Source organism: Lottia gigantea (assembly GCF_000327385.1).
Source record: "Lottia gigantea unplaced genomic scaffold LOTGIsca_29, whole genome shotgun sequence".
In the NCBI taxonomy this organism is placed as follows: Eukaryota; Metazoa; Mollusca; class Gastropoda; family Lottiidae; genus Lottia; species Lottia gigantea.
The window spans coordinates 867,545-882,803 of NW_008708943.1; the positions used below are offsets into that span (position 1 = coordinate 867,545).

A 15,259-nucleotide genomic window follows, 5' to 3' on the forward strand; every position below is an offset into this window, starting at 1 on the left:
TTGGAAAAACTGCCCCTTTATTGTGTCTTCAAGCCAAACTGTGTCAAGACTTGGATTTACAAAGCCAAAAACTCAAAAACTCTCAATCCAATATTGTATGATGAGTTTTTGAGTTTTACACATGACAAAGATCTTATTCAGATGCGACATTCATTTAACCAATTGTACCTTAGTCTCAGAAACGGGGAATTTTTTTAGCTAAGCAATCAGTAAATAAAGTGTTCACAGCCCACCATAATAAATGAACCATTTATTCCCCCCATGTTCCATGTGTCTAAAAACACCTTTTATAGCAAAAAGCAAAACGATTGTCTATTTTCCACATTTCCATGTAAAATCCTGTGAAGATAAAAAAGTTAAGCATGGTTTTTACATCATTGGACTTTTTATTTCCAACTGTCAAAGATCTTGCAAATAGAGTCACAGATAGCATATAAAAATCCATTTCATTTGGAAAATTGATGAGAGAAAAAAAACATAAAATAAAATTCAACAATATTTAATTCTCTAATAAAAAATCTCATTAATATAACAATTCTTGTATTTCACAAGTGTCTTTGGTATAGGCCCAATGTTTAGACTTATTAGCCAGTTACGTCTGACTAGAACTCAAGACTGTTGATTTGGATGTAGCATGACTACCACTTGGTCCTTGGCATAATGAGGACATATGACTTATTCAAGATTACAAGACTTTGCCATGAAAATGTGAACTCCTCAAATTCCATGTTCAGCTCCCATTTGTAATTTATGCTTATCTATGAACTTCAGTGAGCTTTTGAAATTGTACTTTTTCCTTAGAATCTTTATACTTTAAGTTAAGTCTTAATAACACATCCTTAAAAAATGGAGCACATCATTAGTGGTAATTTCTAGTAGCAAGATGTGACAGCCTATTTCCAAGGCTGTTGACCAGATAGAACTTTTGATTTTAAAATAACTGAAAGATAATAGTCTTAGACACAATTATTCATCACTTTTGGAATTTTCCTCTGTATTTGTGTCTGCTACAGGAGTGGCACTTTCATTTTTGGTTTCTGCAGTTTTTTCTGGTTCTGATTCGGTTTTGGTTGCTGCAGTTTTTTCTGGTTCTGATTCGGTTAGGGTTTCTGGGGTTTTTCCATTTTCACTTCCATTTTCACGAATTTCCTGGGCTATTTTTTTGTTGACGTCTGCTATGGCTTTGTTTATTGCTGACTCTGCTGGTTTATCTCCTGTGAAAAGAATAACAATATAGAAATTCTTTAATTTTGGCTCAACTTTGCTGATTTGAAAAAGTAATTTTTGTAAAACAAATCTCTATTCATAAGAAATATACTCAATGTAGGATAACAAAAAGTAGTTTTCTTGGAGACTAAAGGGAGATAATTTGTATAACTCTTGAAGACTGAAGTGAGATAATCATTCAAAAATACAATATAACTTACCTTGTAATTTTGCTAAATCTAAGCCTTTCTCAAAACTAGCAAGTGCATTTTGCAGGTTACCAATTTTCACTGGAAAAAAGACATAAAAAAATACAAACATGTAACAACTAGACCTCATTTCTACTTCTGTCAAAAACAAACCTAGACCTCTTGATTAGCAAACAAGTGTACTAGTATTACTCTAATGAATGACTAGAATATCCTACCTTCTGATTGAGCTATTAAAACTGATGCCTGTAACTGCCACATTAAATCTTCAGCTTCCTCGGCAGCACTTAAAGACTTCTCTCCGAATTCCACAGCTTGTGTGAATTCATTCAGTTCTAGATGACATCGCCCTATTTCATGATACAACCAGGTATGCTCAAGAGCTGATTTGGACATTGGTAATTTTCTTTGCCACCTAATTGAAAAGATCATAGAATGAGAAGATATTTCAGATGAAACAGAGCTGTTGATTTGATTGTGTTTGCCAGCCAATTTTGTGGTTGCAGCTTTAATACCAATTGGATTTTCAATGAGCTGGCAACATGTATTTGCCACAGCTGACTGTGAGAGCAGACTGTATGTATTAGTCAGTACTGACAACATGTATTTGCCAAAGCTGACGTTTTTGCCAGTCATGTCTCCATCTGAATTTTCTATTGATAAGGAATTGAGGTGTCACACAATTGACATTCCTAAAAAAAGTGAACTTTGTGACTTACACATCAATAGCTTTGTTAAAACTACCACTTCTAGCATAAACTCTTCCTAAATTATCTAAACCTCGTGATATACAGTCTTCATGGTTTCTATAATAATACAAGATAGTAGAATTACTTCAGACCATTATAAAAGTTTTTACAGGAAATAGGCATCAGAAAAGAAACAATTAATATACTATTTATAAATCTATTTACTCATTGTTAATGAGTTGATGAATTGACAAATAGCATATCCACTTATTTACTATATAGTTTAACTATTGAAAGCACAAAAACTAAATTCTAGAAAATCAGAGGTGTCAGGAGTCATTCGTTGGAGGGCTGAATAGGAGAGCTCACCTCGTTGAAACGCCACTGTAGAAAACTTTCACACGTTATGATAGAGGCAAAACCAAACTGTTAATGCTGCCTATTTACATCTATTCCTTGTCAAGCAAAGGATTTATTCTCTCCCTTGTTGAAAGACTTAAAAATTACGGGAAAAAGTCACAAAGTAGCAGTCAGTTTACTTACATCTCCTCTCCTATTTGTAGATCTAATTCATGTTCCCGTAAAGCTTTAGAGTACTGTCCTAACTCTAGATATGAATTGCCCATACAGCTATGTAAATTAGCTATAACTTCATCTTTATTTGAAAGTTTTTCTGTAGAATACCCATCCACTGTCTTTAAACATTTCTGAGCTCGCTGTAAACTCTCTTTATAATGACCGTCTGCTTGGGCTGAAACAAAACATAAGAATTTTACATCCTACAGTTCTGTATATTATTAAACTATTGAATGAAAAATAGGATTTGACTGATGTTTTTCACCATTTCTATTAGATTAATCTTTTGCATTTCCAACTGTCGAGAGAAAAGTAATGAGCACAGTCTGTATGCAGGGGTGCATCTACATCTTTCAAAGGCCTGAAGGGACATGGCCCAATTGCCCACCCCCTAAATACACCACAGTCTATATAAAACATCTTATCCCAAGAATACTAAATCATAAATTATTATGATTAACATTCATTTACAATTTTTTACCAACCTTGATCTATCTTTTCTAATTCTGTGATAATGTATGAATTTGGTGATCCATATTTTGTATCATCTTTTCTCCTATGTTGTTGCATTCGTTCGTGTTTTCGTGCATACATGGGTTTCTGTTGTCTCCAGAAATCTGTTCGAGTGTCCAGATAAGATAATCCTTCTTCCACCAGATCAAATATGGACCTTCCTGTATCAGTAGCAGAATCGGCTAGAAAAAAAAAATACATTTCAAATTACATGTCAAACAGTGGAATCTGCTAATTTTCCTTTCAGGTAAAATATAGCTTTAGACTGCATTTAAAATGAAGTATTTATTATTCAACTTTATAACTGAATTCTTTAAAAAAAAAAAAATGGAATTGTTTTTTGCCTTTTGCTCAGAAATTCCAAATTTATTGAAGACTAAAGGGAGATAATTTTGATATTTTAATATATTAATATTTACTGATGACTAATTACAGTCAATAATTTAGTCCAAAATTTTATTTAAAGCGAATTTTTGGAAAACTTGATATTGTTAAGAATTATTGCTAGTAGACTAAAAAGGGAGATAAATAAAAAATTTCTCTGAAGACTAAAGGGAGATAATTTAGAAAAATAAAAGCATAATGGGGAAAAGCGTAGAATAACATACCAGTTTCTTTTAATAGTTTCTCTAAATATTTTCTATCCCCATACAGTTCTCCCAATAATTGTTTCACTGTTTTTTCACTGCCTTGAGATCGACTAACTTTACGTTTTTCTTTACTTTGTTGTTGTGCTGCCGGCCTGCCAAACGTTCCCATTCCTGGTTTACGTTTCTTTTGTTTCTGAAATACATTTGATCAAAATTAATATTGACTTCAAACATATATGCTTTAAAACTTGCAAATGACAGTTCACCTTACCAATCTTACAAAAATTTAAAATGTGAAAAAAGGTTTCAGCCAAGATCAAATTTCCCTCATTGTACAGAGCATAGTATTACCAATCTTCAAATATAAGTAAATAAAATGAAAGAAAGAAAGATGTAAAACTTTTGCATAATATACACAATAACAGTGACAAAATTAGTAACATATGAATTTTTACCTCGTCTTGTTTTTTGAAGAAAGACAGATCACCAGCTGTTGTTAATTTACATTTCTCTGCCGCTAATAAATAAAAATGTCAAGTGTTAAATGTGTTCTACATATCAAAATACAATCAAAAGACATTTAGAAATTTCAAAGTTGTATATTTTTTCAATTATTAATGTCTTAATAAAAATACTATTGACAAATATTTATTTATGCTGTCACATGATGTTTCAGAAAAGAAATCACTCATCAGGGCAGCTGGATTGAATCTTTCAATTTCTAGACTTTAATAGTGTGATTAAAGTATTAACCTTGTTGAACAAGAGGGAAAAATTGAAGATTTTAAATTGGATGAACATCTACTTACAGCCTACAGAATTATCAATAGCTTCTTGTGCTTTTTGAATACCAAGTCGAAATTCCTGCAACTCTGGTCTTAATTTATGACCTCTGTGATAAAACACCAGTGCCATTTCAAAATCTCCCTGATAGTATAGAGCCTCTGCTTTCTGGAAAATTCCCTGAAAAATCAAATTAATGATAAACATCCCAATATTAATAAACACGATATATTACCCACATAAAATACCATTAAGTTTTGGGGATCAGACTATCATCCCCTTCTCCCTCCAACCTACTGACTAATTGTTGCACAGTCATGAGATTCCGATTCAGCCTTGGTGTCCATGTCCAAAATTTTCTCCACTTACCTTATGGAATGATTTGTCATCTGAGAGACATAATTCAGCATCAGCTAGAGCCTTAGTGGTATCTCCCAACTGTAGATGACATTTAGATCTGGCTACTAAACAGTTTTTGTCTCCATCTTGAAGTTCTAAGGCCTAAAATAAAAAATAATATAATCTATTCAAATCAGTCTGAGTCAGAAAGAAGAAAGCTGACATCAAAACAAGACAGACAGGCCACATACCTAGACCTAAACATCAGTCTCTATTCAAGCCTTTCATAGCTATTTGGACGGATGTGGTGTAAAAGGCCCTATAAAATGGACGTATTCCGCATCTCCGCAGGACCTATTTAGATATCTCAGGTCTGCAAAACCCAGATATATTAAGAAGGTGAATATTTTTGTAGTTCAATAATATTACCATCATTTTCTCATTACACCATTTATGTCATATTTCTTTTTTTTTTAATAACGAAACTAATCTAGCATCGGCCATTTAAAACTGTTCAAAGGTCACAGAGTCACGTGATACTAACAAAACGAAAGTTATGGTGATGCCCTACACTATGTTACAATCATCATAAAGGTAATTTAATATTATGTTAGAAAAAAACATGCCCATTTAACTGACTGGAATTAAAGGAGATGTTTCAGACTACAGTACAAACCAAGTAACTTAGTAAGTCTGGTCAGATAAGAACATAAGGTCTTGAGACAAACATTTATAACTTCAATTAGACGAGACATGAAACGTCTCTCCTCATAAGTAACTTTTGGAGTTATTTGAACAAAGTTGAAAGTTCTTTTATAAATATTAAAAGTAAAAGATTCTTCTTACCGTGGTGTAACTTTCAATTGCTTTTCTGTATTCCCCTTGTTTAAACAGAGTATCTGCTTCAGCTTTATAAATTTCAAATGTTCCTTTAGGACCTTCAGATTCATCGTCGTACATTCTGGCAGATTTGAGGGATTCAAAGACAGGAGTGAAAACGATGACAGTGAATGAATGAGATCCTTACTTTCACTTTTCTATTGTTTTTATTGACATTGGCTACGACCAGTTCCGGTCTGATGCTGACGCCGTTGCTAAGCAATGAATTTGCTCGTGCTATTTGGCGATAATCTGTGACATCATAAGAAGATTAACTGATTAGTGAATATGATTAATTGTTTATAAAGTACTTTCTGTTTGATTATTGCACTCATTTCTTCGTTTTAGACATGAATGTTAAAGAAAATACCTCGAACTACATGAGTACATGTGCATCTCCGACTCCCGAGTCGAAATGTTTTTTTAAAAGCAGGGCCTAGGCCTATATATGAAGGGGCCTTATGAATCTTAGTGTAACATTGCCTATTGATTGGAAGACGAAAAGAACTTTAACTCAGGGACGGATAGAAAACTAACCGCACATTAAATGAAACAGCTATATGTATGCATGATTTCCTAATTTGTACACTGCATACATGGCGTCGAAGTCTAAATTACTAGCCCAAAAATTAGGACGTGCATTATAATTAACTCTACAAATCAATTGAGTTTAGAAAGAATTGTCTTGTTTTGACGTAATATATGAAAACACACTTTAAGGGAACCTTTCGTCGGATTTTAATATCTGAAAGGTGATTCGAATGCTATGGTCTAAGTAGATAAAAAAAATATTTTTAACATTCTTCACAATTACGAGAAACATTCACTTAATTTTACTACCTTTTCTCTCAAACATTTTAAAACGACACTTAGTCATTAAAATGCTGATTAATTTTTTTGAACACCCGATGCCACTGTGCAATAACTCGAAGTGCTTTTGAAGTGTCCAATGATTTCTAAAATAGTTAATAATAATAATAAATTTTTGTTCACATGGGTCAAAACTAGGCCCACTGCACAAGGACATGGTCCTTTATAACATTCAGCTCATGGTTTATTTGATATATTTATGAAAATGTCGAGTTTTACGTCCTACTTCTCCGTGGATCTCTATTCATTTTATTGTAGGGGTTAGTTGGATTTCCCGCTAGGTCTAATATCCCCATGTTTCCCTACCTAAGTAACTGTTGGATAATGGATGCTGTAAATGGACTGGACAATCAAAGCAATTCTTGCAATTAAGAGTTACGTCCCTTACCTGTCAAAGAAGGAAATGTCGATAATAATTTTCACTGGTGAAAGGAAAAACTATGTTTTTATCTATTAGAGGTCACATAGGGAAAACTGAGGCCTGGAAAACATGTAATCCCTAGCCAGAAATCTTCGGCCACCGATTTGGGTGACTTTGGAGAAATGGGGGAAATATTTCACGGATTTGAGCTGCTTCTTTTTAAAAGATTCCAATCACATCCCGAGCAATGGCGAGAGTGGAGAGGAAAATTAATGGAGAAAGTTGGAGAGAAAGGATTGCTCATAGATGACTTAGATGACATTGGTGTAAGTTGAATATTAAAAGATGTTATGTTAATTATCTTGGTTAGAAGCTCAAATGTCCGAAATGTGACATTTACTTACTTAAAGATTTTTTCTATTTCCAGGATATTCCCCAAAGTTTGTGGTACTTGTCAGTGTCCCTACATACAAGACAGAAATATATTTTATCTTTAGTTAAAGACGAGATAGAACGCGAAAAACAGAAACAGTTTCCTAGACAAAATGGTAAGCTAATTTTAAAGGTCAGGTCTCCACTAGAAAGGGTGCAAACTTTAAGATTTTGCTGATAATTGATGCCCCAAATTGATACATACATATGATAATTACTAAACTTTAGTTATTTCTTGACTTGATTTCAGAAACATTATTATCTCGATATCTTAGCCGTCATCAGTTCACAGAGTTCCATCTGGATAGTATGTTTAAATATGGGGAGGATAACAGACTGCCTCGAGAGGTATTTTAAGTTTCATTCTTGTGTATGGATTGACAATTTGTATTTTAATTAATCATTTGGAACATTGTTGGATTTTTACTGCAAAATGCTAAAACTAACATCAAGAACTTTTCTTGCATTTGTATATATGTATCAGAGACACACAGCTTCTATTATGATTTCATGTCTGTCTGTGGTTCCTGTTGTTACAGTTATCTTTACCAGATGATGATAACTATTTTAATTATCAACCTGTTTTTCATTGCAGATATTTAAGTGTGAGAATGTTCGTTATTTATCGTTAAAGTATAACACTCTAGACTCCATCCCTCCAGACATCGGGCGATTAACGAAGCTCCAGTATCTAGCCTTAACCAACAATAAACTACAAGTGCAATCCATTCCCTTTACCTTGTGTTTCTGTAAAAACCTTAAAACATTACTCTTAGACAATAATTTATTAGATGCGCTGCCTGGATTTTTACTCCAAATCTCGTCCATAGACACTGTCCATCGTCATGGAAACCATAATTATTTTAAGGCAACGTTTATGTGGTATCATACAGATGTGAATTATCGAATTATACCAATTTCTGGAGCTACAGACCATAGTGTATTAAACAAGTATGAATCTTTACAGTTTTGGGCTGCCAAGGCTATCATCTCATCCAAAAAGGATTTTTTTAATGATCCCTCCATTGCTCTAGTTTTAAAGGACTATATTTCTGATATATATAATTTATTCAATATTTGTCACAATTGTAACACATCATCATTATCATATAAATCTGGTAAGTTTTGTATTTCAATATTTATTGACTTGAAATTATATATTTTAGAAATTATAGTAGTGCAAATGTTTGGTACTTAGAAAGTCATTTTCTAAAATTTTAACTTAGTTTATTTCTTTTAATTTATCAGATTATGATATTTCTTAGATTCTGATTTTTATCTTAGTTTTCAACAATAAGACTCCTTATTTTTAGTGTAGCAAAACTATGATTATTGCTTTATATTTTTCAGGCTATAAGATCATCACCTTCAAAAATCCCTACCTTGGTAACACTTGTGTTCCGTTCCAACATTGGGCCTGTTCAGCTGATTGTGCGCGAGCCTTGGAAGTACCAGCAAGGATCGAACAAATCCAAGCTTCCAAAGAACTAGATCGAAAGTATGATGATTACATTGAGGATTGTCAGACTAGATTTCATAACTGTCGAAGGTCTGTTTTATCATGTAGTTCTACACCTACATCCAGTATAGAATCCGAAATTGGTAGTGTGATTGAGGAAAGGAATTCTAAATGTACCTGCAGTATTTTATAACTTTGTTGATTTTGTTTGGACAATGTTTTTGTTAATATTTTAAGAAGGATTCTAGCCATAGCTTGGTATAGTGGACAATAAGTGAATTATTTCTTTTGGAGGGAGTAGTGAGCTGATCTAGAGCAGATTTTACAAAGCATTGACTGAGGATTCAGAAATTTGTTTTTGCTTCGAGATATCTGGGCACTATTTTGATGCGCATTAACTCCTTGTTAATGTTATATGTTTCTTTACATTGGGCATCATTTCAGAGCCTGACTGCTGCTTCAAATCTTAGCAGATGCCAAGCAAAATCTATTGCCGTTCATTGAATTTTAATGTTTTTATGAGAATACTAGAAATGATGATTTTAGTATTTATTTGCCACGTTTTTGTGGAAGGCTGACTTTTATCTAGTGGTTATTAGTGTTTATGTTTTGTTACAAACTGTAGTAAATGTAGAAGTGATGACAGACAGTAAGTTTTTAATGTGGATGTGCAAGTTGATATTATTTTGTTAGAGCAAGTGCTATAGTATTTTATGTCTGAGGTGTCTATGTAATCAGTCAACAGCTTACAAAATAACCTGCAAGAACCAATAATTTTATCTTATCAAGAGAAGCAGTATTGTTTTCCAATTTGTTGTGTTATTTTGGACTTTCCCTTACTCCAGACAAATGACAACTCTAAAAAGGGTGTGTAAATCTTTTTTTTAAGAAATCCTTCAAAAAAAGTTCAGCAGTATTTTCTTAGTATATATTTGAATATTTTAAGTTCATTATCGAACTCCTGTAAATCCATGCTCTTAAAATCAAAAAGAAATCTGCCACCTTATGTTGATTGGTAATATGTTAAAAATGAAAAATAGATATTTTAATAAAATATCTTTACCCTTTAATGAATTTTTCCTTTCAAGGAGTTTTGTGATATACTACATAATTGTGTGTGTAATACACATTTTTTTTTTACCCTAATTGGATTTCCAAAACCCTGTGGTAAACCAGAGAATTCACAGATCCTTTTTATTTAAAGGTTGTATCCCAGATAGATCTGATGTCTGTAATATTCAAATTTAAATGATTTAAATGTTAAACACAATGTGATCAAACAATATCAAACAATTTCTTACAATTCAACTTTCTTAGTCTGGATTATCCAGTCAAAAAAACATTTTATTCACGATATTTTTTTTGTGCGAACTTTGCGACTCAGCTGGGAATTGACCTTTAAGAACATTTTTGTGAACTTCTAACTTTGCAATATAAGCTTACAAGCGGCAAATTACAAAACAATCTTAAGATACATAAAATTTTTCTTGATATTTACAAATATAGTAATTCCTTTATTTACAACTTGGGACTACATTCCAGAACAGCTATTACTTTACATAAAGGGACAATTCAAAAACGTTATTTTGCCGGCATACCTTTCTTTTTTAGTGCTTTTTGGTAATTTAGTTTAGTAACATAGTTTCAATTATAATATAATATAGACTGCGAAATACTGCCGTTGTTAAAGTTTGACAACAAAAACAAATTACGTGTCAAAAGAAAATGAAAAAAATTCGAGAAAATTGCATAAAAATTGCAATAGTAAGATTTTATGTTAAAAATAATTTTGGACTTTGGACTGACTTTATATTCATTCAGTTTTTCTTTAGAAGCCTTACAAAAATTTCTTGTAGTACATAGTGAAAATGTGAGCAAGTTTAGCTTGTCAGTGAGTTAGCTTACTTTACTCATACAAATCATATATTAATCCTTAATTTACAAATCAAACAGTGTTGATCACAGATGAAATCTTATATCCAAAACATATCCTGTATCAATTTTGAATTGATATTGGGATCACTTCATGTTTCTGTTCACAGTTAGTACAAACAATGGAAGCCATCTTTGATGAAAAACATTAAACACAGAAATCCTGACCTTTATCAAAATACCGAGAGTTCACAGGCCTTTAAGAGAATAAGTCCAGCACAAAGTTGACACAAACAGGAAAGAGCGGCTAAAATTGATGACCATGAGATTTCTGGTTCAATTTCTGGACTAGATTCTTTAAGCTTCATATAAAACAGAATCAGGCTAGTTGATATTGCAAACACTGAAAAATCAAAATCTTACTTACTTAAAGGATAGTAATTGGATGACATTGTATTTTTTTGCAGAAAGACATCAGTTAGACCAAAAAAGTTTCACTAGCAACAATAACTATTGTAGCCTAAAAAATTCATGTCTGAATGGTGTTGAAGTGAAATGAGAATATCATTCAAATAAAAAGCACAATAACCTTGGTCAGATCATCTTCACAATGCTATAACACAAAGTTTGTAATACCTTGACTACAATAGTCATATTTCTTGTACCACAGAGGCCTGTTAATGCAGGAATTTGATTGGATTGTATGCTAATGAATGCAGCCAATCAGAATCCTCCATAGAACGTCTGTAAATAATAAGCTATTATGTTAACAGTATTTCTGTCAAGGGCTTTGATTGGCTGTATTCGATGGAGTACAAGAACATTGGCGTATTCAAGCCTTGTTTTTAAGAAACTGAAAGTGAGGTTCATAATGCAAATTACTTCATCCCTTGACAAGATGGCGATGTCATACGAATGAATAGCCTATGTGACGTCACTGAACACCCGATCAACAGCTAATCGTAATTCCTTGTTTGACCATCGTGAAGACGATGCATGAACTACATTTGAAATAGTTAGTGCAATGAGTTAACTTACCTGATACTAAGCATAATGCAGCAACTCTGGTCTGTCTGTTACTAACAGATGATTTGATTGGTAGATATTTATCGAGCCGACCAGTCACTAGTGAGATTAATGATAATACTATACAGATCCAGGCTACCATACTTACTGATTGAACTAAATGATACCATGCTACAATAAAACATAGGGCTGGTAAAAAATAATAAAAGGTAAGCCTGTCATCATTTTCGTGATAACTGAATGGAATGATGTTTCGTAATTAAAAAATTAACAGACGAGTTGCAAATAAATTCGAGGAATATATACCATTTGATGAAAACCATGTGAGTATTACAAAAACATGAACATTGTCCTTACATGGTTCTTCTGTATAAAATGCTGGAATAAGCTGACATCGTAAAACGTCACAAAATTTCGCCCACCACAAACCATAACAGCTATGGGGAGGGATTTCAAACCAGGCATGTGTCAAGGCTGCTATAGAGTAGAATATATTGGCTGGTACTATAAAGACGAGAGCGGATAGTTCACTTCGTCTTAGCCTTGGCATTATGATGATATTCTTTCAACTCATTCTATATTTTCCACTTGAAACTACATTTTTTACTGGACAATGGGAACCCTGAAAAATTACATAATTAATACTTATCCTACCCTACACAATTTAGAGTGTGCCCTATCTACAGCACAAAGTCTAAGAAAAAAGAAAAAGAGCTAAATGCAAGTCAGATATATCACAAAAACCTCTCAATGTCGATCAAGTCTTATTTCAAGATATACGCTGACAATAGGTCAATTATCATTCATTTATTATAGTTAATGAAAAGTAAACTGATGGAACCGTTTTTTACCATTTTACCATTTTTACCAAATATCTAATAATCTTGTTACCGTTTTGACAGATCTGTTACCGTTTTAACCTAAAAATCTTGTTAGCGCTTTGGCAGATCTGTTACCGTTTTAGCTATTAAAATTTGTTACCGTTCGAGTTCTGACTGGCATTTATTGGAACTGCCACCAAGATTGAAACTAAAAAAAACTATTTTATTTTTTAAGAAAAATTGATTTTCTTTAGAATGAAATTGAAAATGAAGTGTACGACATTACTATGGATTTATTTTCTTCTCTGAGAACTTGAATTTAAAATAAGCTTCGTAATGGTAATCATTGACATACATACAGACAAAATATAACCGTATCATTCAACTTTCAACAATAATTTACCAATTTGTTTTGTTTACTCCGACTATTCTCGTCTCTTTGAACAAAGAGCTGGAAGTAGGAGACAACTCCACAAATATTCAGACTACAAATAATGTCTTACTACCTATCAGTGCCGTATTCTCACTAGACACCATCTTGTTACTCTATATGTTTCAAGGTGGTTGTGAGGCACAGGCACAGTGAGATTAAACAGGCACAAATGCTAAATATCTTTTTTTGATATCATTTCACTCCATTTACATCTAGTTTTTATTTGAACATCCACCGACATAAATGAAAAATCAAAAATTGATTTCACAGTTAATAAAAAACCTACACAGTGTTGAACAATGGGATGGGATAAAGGATTTATCAAAACTATCCGGATAGGTCGTAGTCTGAAACATCTGTCTCTATTCCAGGCTCTGATAGCTATTTGATAGTTATCGACTGGAGTAGAGTTAGGAAAACTAAGTCCTGTTTTATGGAGATTTTCCAAACGTCCGAAATTTCTTTTTTCTAACATGATAAAAAATTACCTTTACGATGACTGTAAATTAGTGTTGGGTACCTATCTCTGTGATCCTTGTACTTTTGGCTGCAGTTTAAAATGGCCGATAAGAAATCAGTTAGTGGAAAAACTTTGATGGAATCGCAGCCGTGGCATAAATGGTGTAGGCCTATGGGAGTTATGATGCTAAGACTCAACTACAAAAATATTCATCTTTCTGAATATATCTGTCTCGGTCTAGGTCGTGAATCATCATTTAATATACGACTGATTAAAAACATACAACTTCAGTCGGAAACAGCTTGGACGAATCCAATATTAGTTCGTTAATATTCAGATATATAGAGCGTAAAATTCCATACATACAGTATATTATAATGAAAAACAAGTATGAATGTTAATTCGATTGGAAAACTAATTGAGATATATTGAATGTTTATATTATACCCCAGATCAGTATGTGGAAAAGATTGATGCAGCCCAAAAGTAAGTGACTAAAAGTTATTTGCCATGATGTTTTTGAGTGGCTAGCGTGTTCTGGGTCACAAACCTAAGTTGTAATTAGTATAAAATATTGTGGCTAGTCAATGCATATCTTTTCAGTGTTCTGATATTACGAACTTTGTTCTTATTCTCTTGACTTGCAAAATCGTGAAAGTTTGTAAATGAAAGCGATTTTGTACACTAATGAATACAGTCAACCAGAGGCATCGGCAGAAAGTCTGTAAACACAAAGGTATAATATTTACAGCCTTTCTGTTGGGGGATCTGATTGGCTGTATTCGCTGGCGTACAATCCAATCAAATAGCTGTGTTCCATGATGCAAGAATAGTTGCTATAGAAGTAACAGGTATAAGACAAAGTTCTTAATAGGTTGACATTGTGAAGATGGATAGAAAAATCGTTTACAGGTTTAAGCAAGGACATGACAGAATGCTCGAAAACCTATAAATTGTTACAATGTATTGTGAGAAGACTTGCCAAGGATTATCTGGTAGATCCTTGAGAAAATTAGTTGTTATTCTTGTGAAAATCAATGACCAGCTTTAAAAGCTTTCAGAGTCACAGCACGGGTTGTAAGTTTATCGCCTTATCTGAGAACACGAAATGTAAGTAAATGTGAATCCAAACAATGAAATAGCAACCAGAATTTATGTACAGTGTATATGTCGGCTAAGTATAAAAGTACATATTGAATACATGATTTCCCTTTCAATATTTAAATTAAGGGCCGGCAGGGTCAGCCTTATTTACTTCTTATCTTAAAGGGACTTTCTCTACTTTCAATTTCATATCCCAATCCCACAATTAAAAGTAATGATGGTAAAGATTGAAAACAATAAGAAATGAATGAATGAAATCTTCTACAAGTATTAATATACAGTACTAGAATACAAAGTATATCAAACAAAATAAAAATACTATGGCAAAAATATGATCTGTAAGCCCTTTAATCTCTGGTTTATGCTGTCAGTTTATCAGCACATCTCAACTATTATTGGGACATACATCTTTTTGAGAAATTCTAATCTGTAACAGATTAAAGGGCTTTTATAAATTTTTGTGTATAGAGGACACTGATAACAATAGCATCTATCAAATACGGTTAGGCATTTATATATTTACAGGAATCATTGCCGATTGTCAAAGAAAATGAAGCGTATAGATGATCCTTATATACACAAAAAGCTAGACAACCTCTTAAGAATCACTTTAAAATTAAACGACAACATCCATTTA

General features: G+C 32.8%; 2 protein-coding genes across 2 annotated transcripts; one reads left to right on the top strand and one right to left on the bottom strand.

Annotated features, from left to right (window-relative positions):
• Nucleotides 1-7,053: 7,053 nt before the first annotated feature.
• LOTGIDRAFT_232454 (hypothetical protein) lies at nt 7,054-9,099 on the top strand (the record flags this gene model as incomplete). The annotated part of the gene is made up of 5 exons (XM_009056793.1): nt 7,054-7,341; nt 7,443-7,563; nt 7,698-7,795; nt 8,043-8,565; nt 8,798-9,099. The coding sequence occupies exons 1-5, from the start codon at nt 7,198-7,200 to the stop codon at nt 9,097-9,099; spliced, it is 1,188 nt and encodes a 395-aa protein (XP_009055041.1). The 5' UTR covers nt 7,054-7,197.
• Nucleotides 9,100-9,197: 98 nt separating this feature from the next.
• Nucleotides 9,198-13,040, bottom strand: LOTGIDRAFT_232455 (hypothetical protein). Its single transcript, XM_009056794.1, has 4 exons — nt 12,912-13,040; nt 12,162-12,426; nt 11,817-11,975; nt 9,198-11,181 (listed from the first exon to the last, which is right to left on the bottom strand). Exons 2-4 carry the CDS (start codon nt 12,352-12,354, stop codon nt 11,012-11,014), a joined length of 522 nt encoding a protein of 173 aa, XP_009055042.1. The 5' UTR covers nt 12,355-12,426; nt 12,912-13,040; the 3' UTR covers nt 9,198-11,011.
• Nucleotides 13,041-15,259: the final 2,219 nt, after the last annotated feature.

Excerpts from the sequence above, each read along its gene's own strand:
- LOTGIDRAFT_232455 (XM_009056794.1), bottom strand. The coding sequence starts at position 12,354 with ATGCCAAGGCTAAGACGAAGTGAACTATCCGCTCTCGTCTTTATAGTA. Across the intron at positions 11,976-12,161 it reads ATTTTATACAGAAGAACCAT|CATGGTATCATTTAGTTCAA; the intron begins GTAAGGACAATG and ends GTTTTATTGTAG. Across the intron at positions 11,182-11,816 it reads TGCATTATGCTTAGTATCAG|TGTTTGCAATATCAACTAGC; the intron begins GTAAGTTAACTC and ends TTGATTTTTCAG.